This window comes from Chroicocephalus ridibundus, chromosome 7 (genome assembly GCF_963924245.1).
Source record: "Chroicocephalus ridibundus chromosome 7, bChrRid1.1, whole genome shotgun sequence".
Classification (NCBI taxonomy): Eukaryota; Metazoa; Chordata; class Aves; order Charadriiformes; family Laridae; genus Chroicocephalus; species Chroicocephalus ridibundus.
The window spans coordinates 30005571-30023301 of NC_086290.1; the positions used below are offsets into that span (position 1 = coordinate 30005571).

The window sequence follows — 17731 nt, forward strand, 5'->3', positions numbered from 1 at the left end:
GCCATTAAAAGAAACCCCTAAAATAAAATAACACAGGATTCACTCATTCCAGGGGCTTTTCTTACGAGATGCTCACGGTGAAGGAGGCGGGAGGGCCCCCTCCCCTCGGCTCCGGCCGTGAGGTGCGACCCGGCCGGATCCCTCCCGGATGCCGCCCGCCGCGCTCCACCGGGCCGGAAGTGGGCGCCCGGGAGGGGGCGTGAGAAGGGGGGGCGGGGGGGCGTGCGCATGCGCAGGAGGTGTTGCCCGGCCGCGCCCCGCCCCCGCCGCGGTGGGGGTCTGGCGCGCGCTCCCTGCCCGCGGCGCGAGGCCGGGCCCGGGCGGCGGGTAGCGCCGTGGGGGTGGGGGGTGGGTGGGTGGCGGCGCGAGCGCGCGCGCGGAGGGGGCAGGGGGCGGAGGGGGGGGGGGACGGGACGAGGAGGAGGAGGGACGGACGGACGGACGGACGGACGGGGTGAGAGGATGTGAAGATGGCGGAGCTGCAGATGCTGCTGGAGGAGGAGATCCCGGGGGGGCGCCGGGCCCTGTTCGACAGCTACACGAACCTGGAGCGGGTGGCCGAGTACTGCGAGACCAACTACATCCAGGTGCGGCGGAGAGGGGGGCGGGGCGTGCGCAGCCTAACGGTCGCCGTCCTCGCCTAACGGTCGCCTTCCACCGCCTAACGGTCGGTGGCCCCGGCGGCGCGGCGCTGAGGCGGCGGAGGGTGGGCAGCCCCGGCCGGGCAGGATCGTGTGTGTGTCCCCCAGCCGTTTGCCGTGAGGCTGCCCCCGGTCCCGGGGTGGGCGGGCGGGTGAGGGGAGCGGGGTCGTGCTACCCCCGTCCCCTTGGCGATGGGAGGGTGACAGGCGGGTGGCACCGGCTGCTGCAGCCCGGGGACGTGGAAAGCCGGTTCACCTCCAGAATGAACTACCCCGGCGTGACGAGGCGTTTAAATATTTAATTGATTTCTAAATTAAATTCCTTCCACTTTGTGAGCGTGTTGAATATTTATTTCGTATTGTGTCTCTGTCGCTCCTTTTCGTTCCCTTCCCACCTTCCACTCCCCTTTGCTGACAGCACTGAGATGATGTGATAAACCGAGGCGATATCTGACTGCTGTAAATACAGTATTCGTGCTTGTTAATTTAGAGCACAATGACACACATTTTAATTGGGATATGCCTGACGGTTTATATTTCCCTTCCCAAGTAGCGCCGCAGTATTCGATAGGATGGGCAGCTACCAAGTGATAGGTGCGGGATGAAAGTGTGATGTAGTGGAGATGATACAGAATTAGGGAGAAAGAGATCAAGCACAAGTTGCTACTGCAGCATGTGATTTTTGCCAGGTTGATCTTAGGACTTTGGATTTTTCCTCTGTTTCTCTTTTTACTAAGAAGCGAAGCAAAATATAGTCAGTTTTCTCTGATAGTGATTGTAGGGCCAAATGAAAGAGTTCCCCCAAAACAAACAAACAGAAGAAATATTACCTGTCCGTCATTCCTAAGAAGGGTCTGAGTCTGTAGGAATGAAAGGAGGGGGAGGTGGGTTTGTGCCGCCAATGTTGAGAGAAGTACAAAGGGTCCCAGTTTTATTTTTGCTTTCAGTCCCTTAAGTGGAGAGTGCTTGTGTGTTTCCAGACGACAAGTAGGGATGAGATCTGTGGTGAGATTATTCTAGCAGCGAAAATGGGAGAAAATATTTAACCAGTGACAGAGAGTACGTAAAAATGTCCCTGTAAAAAAGCTCTATTTCTTTTGAATTGTTGAGTGACCAGCTGCCCTTCAGAGAGAAGACTTTGCATATTTTGGGTCATTTACAAAACACGTCAATTACAGTGAAACTACATAGATGTTTTCTATTATGTAATAACTTTTCCTATGTTGAATTAGTGGGACTTGTGTTCCTTAAGAGAAATATATTGAAATATTTTCTTACAGTCATAACGTGACATACATGTATTTAAATGTATGCTTTTTTGAAAACTGAGAAACTGATTTTTCTGGAATAGGGGAGAGGAGTCTTGAAAGGCAGAACTGGACAGGAAGAGGTGGATGTAGTTTGGAGTTTTTTTGTTCTTTCTCTGACCCTTTTTTGTGTTCTTCCTATAAACCAAAGTTTAGAAAATCTGTATTGAACAGCTCCGCTTTTATTGTTTTAATAAAAACTACAGAGAACTCTATGTTGTTTTGTACAAATAGAGAACAAAAAAATATGGTTATTGCCCCAGACAGCATACAGTCTGTAAGGACAGTCTAAGATAATAGGAGATGGATACAGACAGATGGTGAGTGAAGGAAAAGAATGAAGCACTCTTGGTCAGCCTGATGGATTCTGGCCACCACACAGCAATACCCCGACTGTTGGCAATTTATCTAAGCATCGTGACAACAGAGAGCTTTAAGGGGGAGGTGAGAATGAAAGAATGAAATTGTATTGTGAGTGTTGACTGTGATGTGCAGTATGGGTCACAGCATGAACATGTTTAAATTTTAAACAAGTGGAGAATGGAGGACGTCAGCCAGGCTCTAGCCTTTGGAATTGGCTGAAAGACCATAGAGTGGGATTATTGTAGAGAAGAGGTCCAGTATGAGGGGATTCTGGATTTAGTGATGCGAGTCCCCTAGTAAAAAATCTGTCAGTGAACCCACCCCACCTTCACAGTACCAGAACTACATAAACTCCTGCGCAGGATCTTATACAAAGCTGATTTTTTCTTCTCTGCAAGAGTGGGAATAGGTAAATTGATATAACTATTGGTTAGTTGGAGATTTTGCTTCTAATAATAATAATTATTCCAAAGCTATTATGGGCAATTAAGTCCAAATTATATTCAAAAACAGCAGCCTTGTATTTTGTAGTGAAGATGGGCATGTGATAGCTTGGAAGCATGTGGAAGAGTAATCATCCGGAAAGTCATGTAGTGAAGGTGGACTAATTCTATTGTAATCCTTCAGCATTTCGTTGTTGACAGAAGGTTTTGTCGTGGATAGTCTTGAGATCTCCTAGAGGAGTCTCAGAAGCTCTCCGAGATCTGAACTTGATCTGCAGGATGATAGTGCGGTGATGGGGACATTGAAGGCTGCATTGGCCTGTGTTTTCCAGTAGACAAGCCGCTTCCTTCTCTTTTTGTGTCAGATGATGCTTTGAGGTTTTATTGTCAAGTATAAAAACTGTTGCAAAAGTCAGTGGAGGCATAGGTCAGTTTAACAGATAATTTGAAGTTCGGTGCTGAAGTGAATGTGTTTTTTCTCTTTCCTTCCATTAGCAACATCATAGCAGCTTCAAAATAATGTAACATGTAATCTCTTACGTGTGGAAATTGATAGGTCATAGTAGTAGAGTTGTGGTGACTGCAACTCATTTGACTTACGAAATGAAAAATCCATTTTTTTAAAATTCTGTCAGTGTTTATCCAAATTATGATTGATACTTGGTGAGCTCCATTACTTCAGCAACAGGGAATGTTACATAAATTGTTACCTTCCCTTGAGTCTGTGATACAGTATATCAGAGCACATCAGCTTAAAGTTTTGTGGGAAATGATAGGAAATACAGCAAATATTTGATAAATGGACCTGCAGCAATGACGGAGGAAAGGCTACTGTTTGGGAAAAATATTTTTTTTCGTTCATTGTTCTTCACCAATGGTTGTTCTTTTTAAATTTTCCCACTGTGTAAGTTGGACTCACAGCCTTCCAGCCAATCAGTTACCTGGTAAGCTGGTGTATTTTTCAGGAGACACTACTCCATTAAACAGGAAAGTAAATTGACAGAAGAAAAACTTGAAGTATAATTTCAATTTGCATACTACAGCAATTAGTTTAATACATTTCCTATGATTATGATTCTACTTTAATAATGTTTTAATAATTTGGTTTTAAGCATAAATGCATAAATTGCTCACTTTAATCTGCTTGCATTACTACAGAAATCAGATAACTTTTCTTGCCAAAAAGGTCTTATTCTTCTAATAACTGAGAAATTATACATGTTATTTCTATATCATAGAGAGAAATATTGTCAGGGAGACATATTTCTATGTCTCTCTAAAAGAGAAGGGGAAGACACACATTTTTATTTCAGAGAATGTTTTTCTGGTATCTGACACGATGTCAATCACAGGTTAAATTTTATACTGTCTGTTCAACACTTTATGTACTAGTGCTGTGTCCTCTGTTACAAAGTTCAGTCTCAGTCTAAACTGCAACAGAGTTATTCTATAAAACTTAATTATCTGATGTACTTGATATTATAAAAAAAGACCATATTTGCAGTCTACATGGATTTATCTGGGTCTTTCATAAAAAACAGAGAATAGTTATACTGGACAGTGTGCTGTGTTTACAAAATTTTCATATTCCTGCATGATTTTTGTTCAGGAGTATCCTAAACAAAAATTCTAGTTATGATGGTGTAAGTAACAAGACCAAGCAATTTTGTGATTTGCACATCTTGTTACTGGTATACTAACATAAATTCCAACATTATCTTGGACTGTCCAGTTTCTTTGAGCTTGTCCTGTATAAGTCTATTCTGGAATAATGTTTTGCTTGTTTCTTGTGATCATCGCTCTTTTAAAAAATCAGCTTTTCATTTTGTAAAATGCATGGAGCTTTCTAGAGTGACTGAATGGTTGTGTCTGCTAGCTCTTTGTTAAGAGAGTCATAAAAAATTACCAGATGGAGGCATTTCAGCCCGTAACTATCTATCAGGAACAGATCTGGGGTAAGGGGAAGTCCCACCACCAAAGTTAGCGTGCAGAATTGAGTGAAAAGCTAAGCCTCTGTGCCCTGCTCAGCTTTCAGAAGGAGCGTAGGATTTCTGTGTGCAGTGTTGTCCAGATTCTTCTAAAAGGCTCTGTATTTCTTAGCCTTTCAAGATTATTATGCTTTACTTGTCAGATCTAGAGACTGAGCTTCTGGTTTTCCTCTCTTCGTAGTCTTCAGGTTGCCATGACTGTGTTGCATTTTACGTACAGAAACAGCCTGCTGGTGTTTGTGAGGGGAAGGATGGGAAGGGGATTTTTACTGCTGTTCTTAATATTCCATCCTTCTGGTTATTAGAAGTACCTGCTTTCAGCTCCTGCAGATAGCTTTATTTAAATAGACATAAAGGTGAAAACTACTTATTTCTCAGTGATTTTACTACAGTCTGTAAATCAATGAGTTTCATAGCTGTTTGCTACTATCTCTTAATTTTAATTAGACCTTCTAAGCAAAACCGAGCAGCTGTAGATTTGGAAGCATCTTCCAGTAGGCTGAACAAGAGAATAAGTCATCTATTAGCATACTAGTTTTAAATTACAGAAATGGTGGTCCTTTACAAATAGTAACTTAGTGGTTATAGCTTCAGTAATGTGAAATTTCTGCAGAGTTGCTTGTAGTGACTGATACCAGTATATAACTTGTGTAAGTGTATAGGGAATTGCAGGTATTATGGTTTATAAACAAGTTCAAGAAAGATCTCTGTTCTCTTTATTGAAGATGAGATGTGTATCACCTTTACAAAGGCAACCAAGTTAGATTTGTAAAATTTATTTAACAATCAGAAATGTAAATATCAGAGGAAAGTTGTTTCAACCTTTCTGTTCCTTAAACTTGTTTCTTTTATAATCCAGCTTTGGTGAAGAGGTGATGAAGCTTAGCATTGATGGAACACTTGTTCTGCAGGCATGAAAGTAGATATTGATTAGCTCCAGTGAATATTAGTCTACAACTTCAGGAAGATGCTGACAAGTTGAAACCCTTTAAAATTACTGGGAAACTAATGAAATATCAATAACGGATGTGCGGACAATACGCTATAGTATCCTTCTCCTAAGGGCAATGAGTGAATACCAGGCTATGGTAGGACTTCATAGAAACTGTATGATTTTAAAATTGAAGTAGTATGCTATGGTGGGTTAACCTTGACTGTCTACCAGGTGCCTACCAAGCAATTCTCATTCTCCATCCTCAGCAGAACAACAGGAGAAAGTAAGAAAAAAAAAGCTCATGGGTTGAAATAAGGGCAGGGAGATTGCTCACCGATTACTGTCATGGGCAAAAGAGACTTGACTTGAGGAATATTAATTTATTGCCAATTAGAAATAGAGTAGGATAGTGAGAGACAAAACCCAAACTAAAACCACCTTTCCCCCACTCCTCCCTTCTTCTCAGGCTCAACTTCACTCCTTCATTCCCAACTCTTCTGCCTCCTCTTCCAGAGTGGTGCAGGGGGATGGGGAATGGGGATTGTGGTCAGGTTGTGGTCAGTGGCACTTTGTCTCTGCCACTCATTACTCCTCACACACTTCCACTGCTCCAGCGTGGGGTCCCTACCACAGGATACAGTCCTTCACAAAGTGTTCCAGCATGGGTCCTTCCCATGGGCTGCAGTTCTTCAAGAACTGCTCCATCATGGATCCTTCCCAACAAGTTACAGTCCTGCAGAAACAGAGTGCTCCAGTGTGGGTCTTCCATGGGCTATAGTTCCTGCTGGAAAACCTGCTTCTGCATGGACTCCTCTCCATAGGCCACAGCTCCTGCCAGGAGCCTGCTCCAACCTGGGCTCTGCATGGTCTGCAGCTTTATTCAGATCATATCCCTCTGCTGCAGCATGGGGTCCTCCATGGGCTGCAGTGTGGATATCTGCTCCACCATGGTCCTCCATCAGCTGCAGGGGGATAACCTGTGTTACCATGGTCATCTCCATGAGCTGCAGGGGGATCTCCGCTCCAGTGCCTGGAAATACCTCCTCCCCAGCCTCCTTCTCTGACTTTGGTGTCTGCAGCGTTGTTTCACTCCAATTTTTAGCACTCCTCTCTGTCACAGCTGCTTCGCAGTGTTTTTTACTCTTTCTTAAATATGTTATCACAGAGGTACCACCAGCATCACTGTCCAGCTCAGCTTTGGCCAGTGGTGGGTCTGTTTTGGAGCTGGCTAGAACCGGCTCTGTCTGACATGGGTGCAGCTCCCGGTCTCTTCTCACAGAGGCCACCCCTGCAGCCACACTGCTACCAAAACCTTGCCACGTAAACCCCATACATACGCCTAAGGGGATATTTCTTCCGTACACTTCCTGTTAACAATTACTTGTGTTGGTCGTTATCAATAAATACCAACAATTAAAGGGAAACTAAGCTTAACAATTAATAAGACTGTATGTGGCCACTGTTCTTTTGATTTCAAGAAGTGATGCTTTCTGCAAATTTGAAGTAGCTGGCTAACTAAGTGAAAGTCTTACTACTTTCTTCAGTGTCTCCCCTCTGGTGCTCTCTCATGTTCAGCCTGCAAGAGGTTTCACAATCCTCTTTTCTCCATGCTCCCTTAAGGCGTAAGTGACTGCATGGTGGATTCTGGTGCTACTATAAAGGAACCAATAATAATACTAGTGATCTCTTTGGGTTCTTTACTTTTTCTTTTCCTCCTTGCCTTTTACTTACTGTATCTCCAAGTGTCTAAACTTTAAGAACCTGATAATTTAAAAGAAGGTTGGCAGATACTGTTGCTTGAAGATACTGTTGCTTAAATAGTTGCACAAATTGTTATTGCATGTCTCTATACTCAAGGTTTACACTGAGCTTGTTAATAGGTTGCTAAGTTTAGTGAGGATAATCTAGGTATAGGACCATCTTGTCTGGTTCCTTTTAGGTGAATCAATGTAGCTAGCAAAGTTGGTGAAGTATTTATCACTTAACCAATCTACTTTTCTTTTGCATTAACTGTGCAGTGTTTTGCCAGGAAAGCAAATTTAATGCATTTAATAGTGTCACAAGTTCAACATGGAGTTCAGGAAGAGTAAGATTGATTCTCTATTGAGTGGATGTGGAAATAGCATAAGCCATCTTATTAGTGGTAATGGGAGTTGCTGCTGGTAATACTGTATGTATAGGTGGGAAAATAAAATTTGTAAATATGCAGGTTGTAAATATGCAACTAAGTGTTGTAATCCTAAATGTTAGTTACAAGTGGCATTCTAGTTGTTCGCTTCTGTAGTTTATTTTCAAATTGTGGTTATTGAATAGTATTGATCAAGAATTGTAATTTGGAGTAGCAAGCTTCTGCATGCTACAGTTAATAAGCTCTCTGAAATTTATTGTTTGTTGCTTGTGTTTTACTTGCGTTTGCAGTCATTAATCTTTGTGGCTTAGCGCTGTAGATTTTAAGGCAGGAAGTGGTGCACCACTGTGGTGCACCATGTAAGACAAGAGCTTCTCCAGTCACTGCTTTAAGCAAGTGAAATCTTACTCTGTTACATTCAGCAGAATATTTTATTGAAGAAAACATTGATTTAAGTACCAAGGTTTGCAGCAAATTTTCAATAGACTCTATGTCTAGCTATTCCATTTTTCTTGGATTTTGTTTTCAAATACTATCTTTCCGCACTTAATTGTGCATCTGAAATTAAACTCTTGCTCAGTAATCTAAGTTCTGTATATTTTATTGGATACCCGTACCTGGAACTTTACTCATTGGGCTACTGATATTTTATGAAGCAAAACTGCATGTCAGCAGATGAAGCATGTAATCACAGCACACTGAATTTAGGTGCATTTCCTCTTTCCAGGGTTCTCACAGGTTAAGTTGGCAATTTTTTCTTGAAGTGAATGAACTAATATGTTCTTGCAAATGTGTTGTGCCTATTTCAGTGAGAAATCTTGATTTTCTGGTTCCCGTGTGCAATGAGCAAGTTGCTCTGTCAAATTTATAGTGATACGCTCTGAACTATGGACTCTATATATGCTATTCACTTTTCCTGTAGCTTATTTCCCAGTAGATGTTATTGTAATATCTATTCTCAGTAGTCTTCCAGTTTGAAATATAAGTGTTGGTTTTATTATTATTGGCTTAGTGTTATGGTAATGAAGTTGATTTTATGCTCAGTGAATTGCAGGATGAGAAACAAATATTATTTGGTTTGGGGTTTTGGTAGCCTGTATGTTTTTGGTTATACACATAGCCAAAGCTAGCTTTGTGCTGAAGTTGTAAATTTAGCATATTTTCTTAAAGTTAAAATCTCTTGTAGGTAAATGTCAATGTTTTTATTAGGGTATTTTGTAATTTTGTTGTGAATTTACTGCTTTAATATGTATGAACTCTGTCAAAATTCTTGGGAATAACTTTGGGGTCTTTTGTCTATTTTTGAGCTGGCTTTTCTTTTGTCAAAGTTGATTTATGCTATAGATCACATCAGGTTTATAAAACTATACTCTTAGAAGATCAGATCGTGGCTATTAAATTGCTATTGCAGCTGATACTATAACAGATTTTAGGGAAGACTGAGGTGCTTTTGTTTGAAGATGCTTATTTCAACCTGCATGCTGTTGTTATCAAAATGATTTCATTTGTTTTCAATTTTCAAACTGATACTTAAACGAAGAAATAGATAAACTTCAGAACTGTTTCCTATATTGTGAACTATTATCTTTTATATTTCTATAACTATCTGTCATATTATGAATTCTGTTGGAAATAAATGATAAAATAAGCTGATGATCCTGATTTTTGATATTTTGTGGGAAACGTTTTATGGAAAAATTATTGGGAGGTTGATAAACATCATTACAAAGTAGATGTTAATTTCTGTTATTCTTTTTGGTTAACCTTTTTTGATAAAGAATTAGGATAAAGCTTGCAAGAATTTCTGTGATGTTTTGGTTTTTTGTGATAATATGAACCAGTTCACTGGGTTCAAGGAAGGAGAAGAAAGTGGTTTAAATATGAATTTGAGAGTTGAAGGAAATCTTCGTATCATAGCTATGTAGACAAAAATAGAAAGTTTTGCTTTTGAGTGGCTTATGAAAGGTTTAAAAAACAATATTTACTTGCTTGTCAGTGTTAAAGTTTCACTGATGGGATTGAGGGTTTCAGAAGACTGCCCCAGTCTTTCCAGCAATGGAAGGCAGAGAGCAACTTCCATTTTGTTCAGTGTGTTACCAGCTGGGCAGCTCTGTCAGTGGCTCTGAATTTTGTGCTGGGTGCAGGAATACTAAGAGGCATTCAGATTGAGGTTTACAAAGGCCTGCCCTAACAGGCTTGTCCAGTGTTGAAGTATTGAGGTTGAATGGTCTGCTTGCTGGACCATCCTGGAAAAGTCTGGTTTTGTAGATTTGAAAACTTAAATTTAAAATTGCTAAGTGTATAAATTCTTCCTGTTACTCACCTGTAAACCTTTGGAATGTAAGGTGGCTAGAAATTAAAGCAGTGCCTGTCAAAAGCTGCAAATATCAGGCTTTACTGCTATTTAGGGGCAAGATTGCTGAGCTGATGTAACATCTTTCTGCTTCTAGTTCTACCTATATCCTTGTCCTGTGTCTGGTCCTTATCTCATTATTTATGAGACAGTTCAGTTAGCTAAACCAACAGAAAACTAACTAGGACAAGAAAAGCATTGTGTCTTTGCTCAGTGATGGCGGGAGCGTGAAAAGAGGGAGGTGGGGGAATGAAGTAGGGAAGGAGTGGGGCCATCCCTGCTGAGGGCAGTTAGATTGACGATTGTAAGGTAAGAGAGAAGTTCTTCAAGATACCAGGCATCAAACTTGGTTATTTCAAGCTTTTGCGCAGCAGTGGTGCTGCTCTTTGGGCCTGAAGGTTAGTAGTGAAAGCCAGGTGATGTTTCTGCTCCCCCCTAGTGAAAATTGTGAGCAGTAGAGGCTGACACTTGTTAAACATGAAAGGGTCATGACAGATAACCTTCTGTAATATGCGACTTTTGAAAGCAGAATTAGTGTTTGTCTTTCTGTATAGTCTGTCTCATAGAACAGTCAAAGTCTGTTCTTGCTACTGCTGTTCTTAGCAGACAGGGGTATATAAACATAGCTGAAATAGAATTTTTTTAGTCTGATGTCTTTTCAAAGAGAAAACTTTAGTCTGTTTAACGAACAAAATATACAAAGCCATTTATTACTGAGTGGTCTAGGATGAATTCAAAGCACACAGATTTGTCTTGATTTGCTTTAATAACAATGATTAAATAGTATGTGTTTACAGAATATACAGTGCAAATTCTCAAAATTATTTCAAAGAGTATCCTTTTGAACTGGAAATTTGAGAGATGTTGGATATTGCAAAGTTTGTAGTTCACTCTAATTTTTTAACTAGGTGGTAAATTTGTAAGCTGGCATGAGAGATGGAGCTTGTCCATAGCTTTATAAGCGAGGCAGAATGCTGCAGAGTGCAAAAGTTTGTTGTCTACCTGCTTTTTTATTGGGTAAAGAACACAGGTCTGCTGCAACTTGTGGGGAGTGTAAATATGTTAAATATCCTAAATTAAATGGCTATTTTGAATCAGTTAACATAAGTTTATCTGTCTGGAGAGTATGTGCGTGGGAACACAAAGTCTTTAGCCGAAAGAAGAAAAATACCTTTTACATAATAGAATACTAAAGATACTATGCCATTATGGAAACTTTACAGTAATTTTCATTATTTATAAATATATCTAAAAGGGCAAATACTAAAACCAAAAGCCAACCTCTTACCCCCACTCTGCTAGCAGAAAAATAGGAGGCTGAGGTGGATGACAGATATCAGAGATTGAAAAATGCCTATATGAGCAGAACCTCAAAAAAGGGGCTCTTTTTTCTGACACAAAATAAATAATAAAATATAAGAATATGCAAATAAAGTTGTGACGAGTATGAACTATGTACACCAGTTTTCCACTTTTCTTGGGTAAAATACATGGATAATAAATTTAGTTTGATAGGTAATGCTATTTAACGTAATCTGTGGAATTATTGCTGTGAGTTAAGGCTCAGGATTTAATGGCATTCTAAAAAAGGCTAAACATCTTAAATAAATAATGAGAATATAAGCAGTTTTGTCTTTTTCTTTCGTATGTTTTTGCCTTGCAATTTTCTGAATTGGTCCACGATGGAGTTTTATGCCCATTATATGACATGTTTTGTGTTGTCCACTGTAATCTATTTCACTGGATTATTTGGGATATTGCACCTATTTAATATATTTTCTGTATTCTGAATACCATATATCCTGATTCCTTTGAAATGCTTACTGCACAAATTGGTGTTGGTTTGGCCTTCCAAGGAGAGGGAATTAATTTGTCAAGTTGCTCATGACAATTAAGATATTATCTAGATACATTTCACATGTAGGAAAGAGGACTAAAGATTTTTATGTGGTGGAGTATATATATGCAAGTGCTGAAATTGTGCTAGGGAAATTAATTGGGTTTTCCCACCATAGCTAATAACTAGAGAACTGGGAGTGAATGGAGTTGTAGAGAAGCACAAAACTTTGACATTACATGTATTTGTTAGCTATGATAAATCAGTATGCACGGTTTTCTGATATACTTCTCAGTTTTCTCACTTTATCCAGCTGTTGGTGATCTCAGAAATTATCTTCAAAGATTTAGGCCTGTTTGCTTTCATGTGCTTAGGGAAATGATGCCCGTGAAATGACTCCCTCTCAGAAGGGGCAGAGTGATTGAGCATGCAGAAGCTCTGAGGAGCAAACTCTGAATGAGAGAGTAGTGTGTAGTCAGCCTAAACTAGTGAGGATGTTGTTTTTGCAGACTTTTGTTTTTTCAAGTTCTCAATGCATTGTCATAAGAGCAGTCCTTTCCTAAAACAAAGAAGAAATTCTTTCTGACTATATGTGCATCTGTATAACTCTATCAGTTTGGATAACAGAAAGTAAAACATTATCTGTAGACTCTGAATCTCTGTCATAGTTGTCTGGTGGTTATAATAGTTAATTTAAACCATTTTGAAATTGAGGACACTTCTATAACCATTTGATGGGACAAGTTAATAGAACTCTTGTAAATCTTTACCATGTTATGACCTGCTTAAAACTTACATTTTAGATTTTTTAAATACACAGTCTTTACATTTATTTTAGTCAATAATTCGATATATAACACAAATACAATAGGGTGAATCCAGTTTTGATGACTAGAACAAGGGAGAGGGATAAAAGTCTAATTTTTGTTTTACTTATTTGTATACATAATCTATAATAATATATACCAAATGCAGAGGTCCTTGAAAACAAACATTTTCACTGTAATGAGCCTGTTGTAAACATTTGTAGCATATTAAGACCCTTCATTTAAGTAAGATTTATAGAGTGTATATATTATGCAAGATAGACTCACTTGATCAACAGACAGATAATTAATGCTGAGGTATAAATTATTTAACCATTTATACATTCATAGAAAAAGGATTATTCAGGGTTGGGTTTTTTTTTTGTTTTGTATGTATTGTGTTAGTTTGTCAAACTGCATTCTTTTTATTTTTTATTTTGTTGTTTTCTTGGGGTTTTTTTTGTGTAGCAAGTAGATGCCATTCTTTACATTTGTGCCTCTGCACAAAACAAATCACCACTTGAACAGTCAACTTCTTGTACCTAATTGTTTTGGTTTTAAGTAACGCAGCTCTTACATCATGCTTTTCATCTCTGGATCTCATACTCTACAAATCAGGGTGAGTACTGCTTTTGTTTACAAACAGAGTGGAAGGAGTTTTTTTCCAAGGACATTTTGGTCTGGATTTCATATGCACTTAAGGCTGTGTTTGAACATAATCCTTCAAGAATTGTTTGCATATGTTTCCTCTGCTGAATGTAGGGGGGGAAAGAGGGTGGTATTTCCTGTGTTTTAGGGATAAAGTGTTGAGTAAGATGACTGGAAGATGGTGAGTGTTACAAAAAAGCCAATTGCCTGTGTCTAGGAAGGTGGAGGATTAGAGGTTATGCTGTTGGCTGGGCATTCTGCAAAATGAAGGAGAGAACTGCTTGTCTTAAAAGCAGCTTGAAAATTCCTGATTTCTCTGTGCCTCTCTGTCTTAAAGCCTCTCTGTTATTTATATTGTGAAACTCTTCTTGCCTTTCCAGAACACTTTTATTTATTAACATAGCTAGATAGGTAGAGAGGTGATAATATTTAAACGTGTCTTGTCAAATGAAAAGGTAATTTGTGCAGCACTTTCACTCATTAGGGTATAGAGAAAAGCCCTTTTTTTTCTGATGGTAGTAGAACTTGCTCAACATACAGTTGTAACAATCTATTAGGGCAACTTGAAAGCAAATGAATTCACATAAAAAAATGAAAGAATGTGAGGCAAGAGAACCTTTTGTGACATAGAAAAGGCATTCAGCATTGAAATGTTATTTTGTTGTTACATCTCTAATGTTTCTATTCTTGTGACAACAAAGAGGTCAGAATTGTCAGAACAAGAATGTTGTTGAAATTGGGTGAATAAGCGAAGTTTGAGATGCATTCTGTGTCATAATTATGGTGAATGTAAACACAAAGGTGGGGATTCTTCTTATCATGTAATGCAGCACAGAACTGCTGTGAGAGGGATCTTGTGCTCTTTCACAAGTTTGCGGTGTCGCTTTCTACTTTTATCCTATAATCTTTCATGTCTGTAACTTCAGTATAACACTGTTATGCTCTCTAGCACTGGAACAGGCTGTCCAGAGAGGTGGTGGAGTCTGCAACTCTGGAGACATTCAAAACCCGCCTGGACGTGTTCCTGTGCAACCTGCTGTAGGTGACCCTGCTCTGGCAGGGGGGTTGGACTAGATGATCTCCAGAGGTCCCTTCCAACCCTATGGTTCTATGATTCTAAGCATGAGGATGTGAGTAGTTGCTAGATTACGGTATAGTGCTTGTATTATGCTTGTAAGTGGCAGGCTTGCTGTTGGTGCAGTTTGAGTTGGCCAGCTTCAAGACTGCATGTAATACTTGCATCCTTCGTCATGTATTTTATGGCTGAGAGCTCTTGCCATTGTGAGAGTTACCAGAATGTCTAAAACTATCTTGCATTGGTGCTGTAGTTGGATATGATGAAATTTGCCCTATATGGAAAACAGCATAATAATTCTTAACTGTGGGATTAAAGTTACTCTTTTAGCAAAATATTTGTGGATTGATTTACTTCATGAAAGTTCTGAGTTTAAGTTTTATTGGGCTACTCTGGATGTGGCCGTTGAAGGGGAAAAATAGCAGTTCATTTTTAGCTTCTGCCAAGATGTCTGTGACAGATGGTGTCTTGTCTGTCCAATATGAATTCTTCCCGCTCTATAAATATTGATTGGAGGAAAAAAAAAAAAAAAGGTGTTCCATAGCTTTAAAAAAATGTGTCCTGGTTGATATAGGAGTGTCTAAGGTATATTTATACAGATCTTGGGCAGAACAGCACCAGTACGTGCAGAAATCACTATCTGAAAAAATTGAAAAGGGCCTGGTGGAAATCTGTCTCACATTAGACAAACAGAGAAAAGAAAAATTGCGTGCATGTTTTGGGGAAATAATCTTAAAATAGTCCCCGCTTCTGTGGTAAAAAAGTGTTACTTAGTGGAAGCTGAGGTCTGGAACATGATTAATACACGTGCAAAGATGGGCAGCTGCTAATTTTTGGGCATTGCAGATGCTCTATACTACTTTCAGAGACCTTGTCTGATTCATTCATCTGTCCTTTCCTGAAACACCCTTTTAGCTTTTGTGATAACCAACATTTTGGGACAGACTTGGTAGAACTTCTTGTTCCATTGTATGTGCTGCTTATCTTTCATTTTATAATTGCTCTCAAGTTTAGAGAGCTCCATCTTGTGTTGGATCCCAAATAACTTGATTGTCTGATTCTTTGCAAGGTATGTCCTTGGCTGCTGCCTCTACAAGGTCCTGAACAGAGATCTACTTCTGGATGTTGACTGGGATATTGCTGAAGTCATGTTTTTCAAAGACTCTTAGCATGTAATTTTGTGTGGCATTCATACAATTTATAGTTAAGTGCTGCCTTCAACTGACATTTAAATGTTAGAACAAAGGAACTTGAACTTTTTAGAAATAGAAACTCTTGTTTGGTATTGTTGTCATTCTCATGGGGTTAGTGCTGGTCATTTAAGTTTATTAACCTCCTATCCTCTTGATTCAAAGAAGGTATTTGGGACATAATCTACTTTCTGTGGGTGAACAAGTAAAAACAACCATGTAGAATTTGTAGAACTTCTGTTGGCGTGTCCAGTTCCATTATTTTGGCTATCAGGTACTGCCAATGCTTTGCTTTAAGACAGCAGTCTTAATCATTCATTGTATGAAATCCTTGATACTATTTTGAAGGAATTTTTAGAAAAGTATAATCTCTTCAGGCTTGCCCCGACTTGATATTCTGAGACATCATCCTTTATAGCTAAGCAAGAAGACTTTTATCGCTGGTAGATTATGTGTTTCAAGTTCTGGCTTTTCTTTAGCAGACGGAAAACTCCATATTGCTGGAGAGAAATTCTGAAATGGCTTTGTGACCTGCAATACAATCACTGTGTTTTCCAGTCTGGGGAATGTAAGAATTATTGTCTGTGGAGAAAAATTTTGCCCAAGTTGGATTTTTTTGTCGAGCATATTGTTTTTTATACCTCACTGTGATACTTGTTAATTCTTAAAATAAGTAATTGGCTAATTTGCAGAAAGAAATAGTATTTAAATTGTGTGGAGATGACTGCATTACAGTTGCAGTGTAGTTAATATGGGAGATTAAATGCACATCCTTTTATGCATGTAAAATGTCCTTATATTGCTTTAAAAAATTGAGTTACTGTTGGCATAGAACAGTCTCTTTCTGGGCAAGAAGCACTGTAATTAGTGTGAAAGTAGGTCATGCTTAGGACAATGTGTGTGTAAAATACAGATCTCGCTGGAAATAATTACAGAAAACTTTATGCTGTGATGTTAAGTTATATGCTGCAGGTTGAATATAGCGACTTTGCTTGCCATTCTTGAGCTACATAGCAATTGACAGAAGGTTTACTTCTAATTTTGAAGTAAATGGACCAAAACTGCTGGTTAAACTGGGGAAAACAGAATAACTGGTAATTACAGCGCTTGCAGAAAAGTTTTTTTTTGGCTTATTTTCTGAGATTCTTAAATTGTAGCAGCATGGCAAAGTTTGAGTTTAGTTAAAATGAAAAGCCTCCTGCAACCTTTGGTTTTTTTACGTGTTGACAACTCTGTTACAAACACGAACAAAATTGATAAACTTCTGAAAAACCCTTTTTTCTAGCAGTCTACCCTTGGGAATGAGGCTGGGACTCCTCTCTTGAGGACATGACTTTTATATTTATAAAATGTTCACTAGTTACTCAAGGAGTGCAGAACGGAGACCTAGAGCTTGGCTAACAGTCTCTGCATAAGAGGCTAGAATCCCTTTCTCACTCTGCCAATATTGTGTTGTGTCCATTGCTATGGTAATAGGAGCAAAAGGTTGTAAAAACATTCTTTGCTAGAAAAGTGAGCAGATACAGCTCTCAGGGCACAGAGGGAACAAATCTATTGAATAAGGTGGCGCTACTTTTGCTTAGCAGTTTTCAGAGTTAACTTTTACTAACTTTGTTTCACTTGTTTTTGTTGATCGTGATAGTTTGTTTAGTTAGACTTCATTCTTGGTTCAGTATCGTTGAGTGCTACCACCACTGTCAGCAGATGGGCAGTACAACAGGTCAGCTTTCAGCAGGCTGAACATGGATATAAAGAACAAACTGACCTGTCGTCTGCTTGTTTCTGTTCTTTTTCTGGCAAGCTCTTACAACGAGAGCAAGGCAAAAGGCCTGTGAGTTTTGTGGACTGTCGTGATTTTTCAGAGTCAGACAAGAGTATATTTGTGTCTGGACATGGAACAGGGTGCAAATGTGCATTTTGGGTGATAGGACTCTGGCATGTGTGAAGATGTAGCATTGGAGAGCTGGAAACTTTGGTCTTTAGATGGTTCTACAATAGGCAAGGAAGGCTGTGCTGTT

The 17731-nt window shown here is 39.4% G+C and overlaps 1 protein-coding gene across 6 annotated transcripts in view; it reads left to right on the plus strand.

Annotated features, from left to right (window-relative positions):
* Positions 1-373: 373 nt before the first annotated feature.
* The window catches only part of ABI2 (abl interactor 2), a 71986-nt gene continuing 54628 nt past the window's right edge, over positions 374-17731 (plus strand). For 3 of the 6 annotated variants that reach the window (XM_063341512.1, XM_063341514.1, XM_063341513.1), the window contains exon 1: positions 375-587. In XM_063341512.1, coding sequence (XP_063197582.1) covers positions 471-587 — 117 coding nt within the window. In that variant the 5' untranslated portion in view covers positions 375-470. Of the gene's footprint in view, positions 588-17731 lie in introns of all 6 variants that reach the window. The other 3 variants (XM_063341510.1, XM_063341511.1, XM_063341515.1) reach the window with 2 other exon arrangements.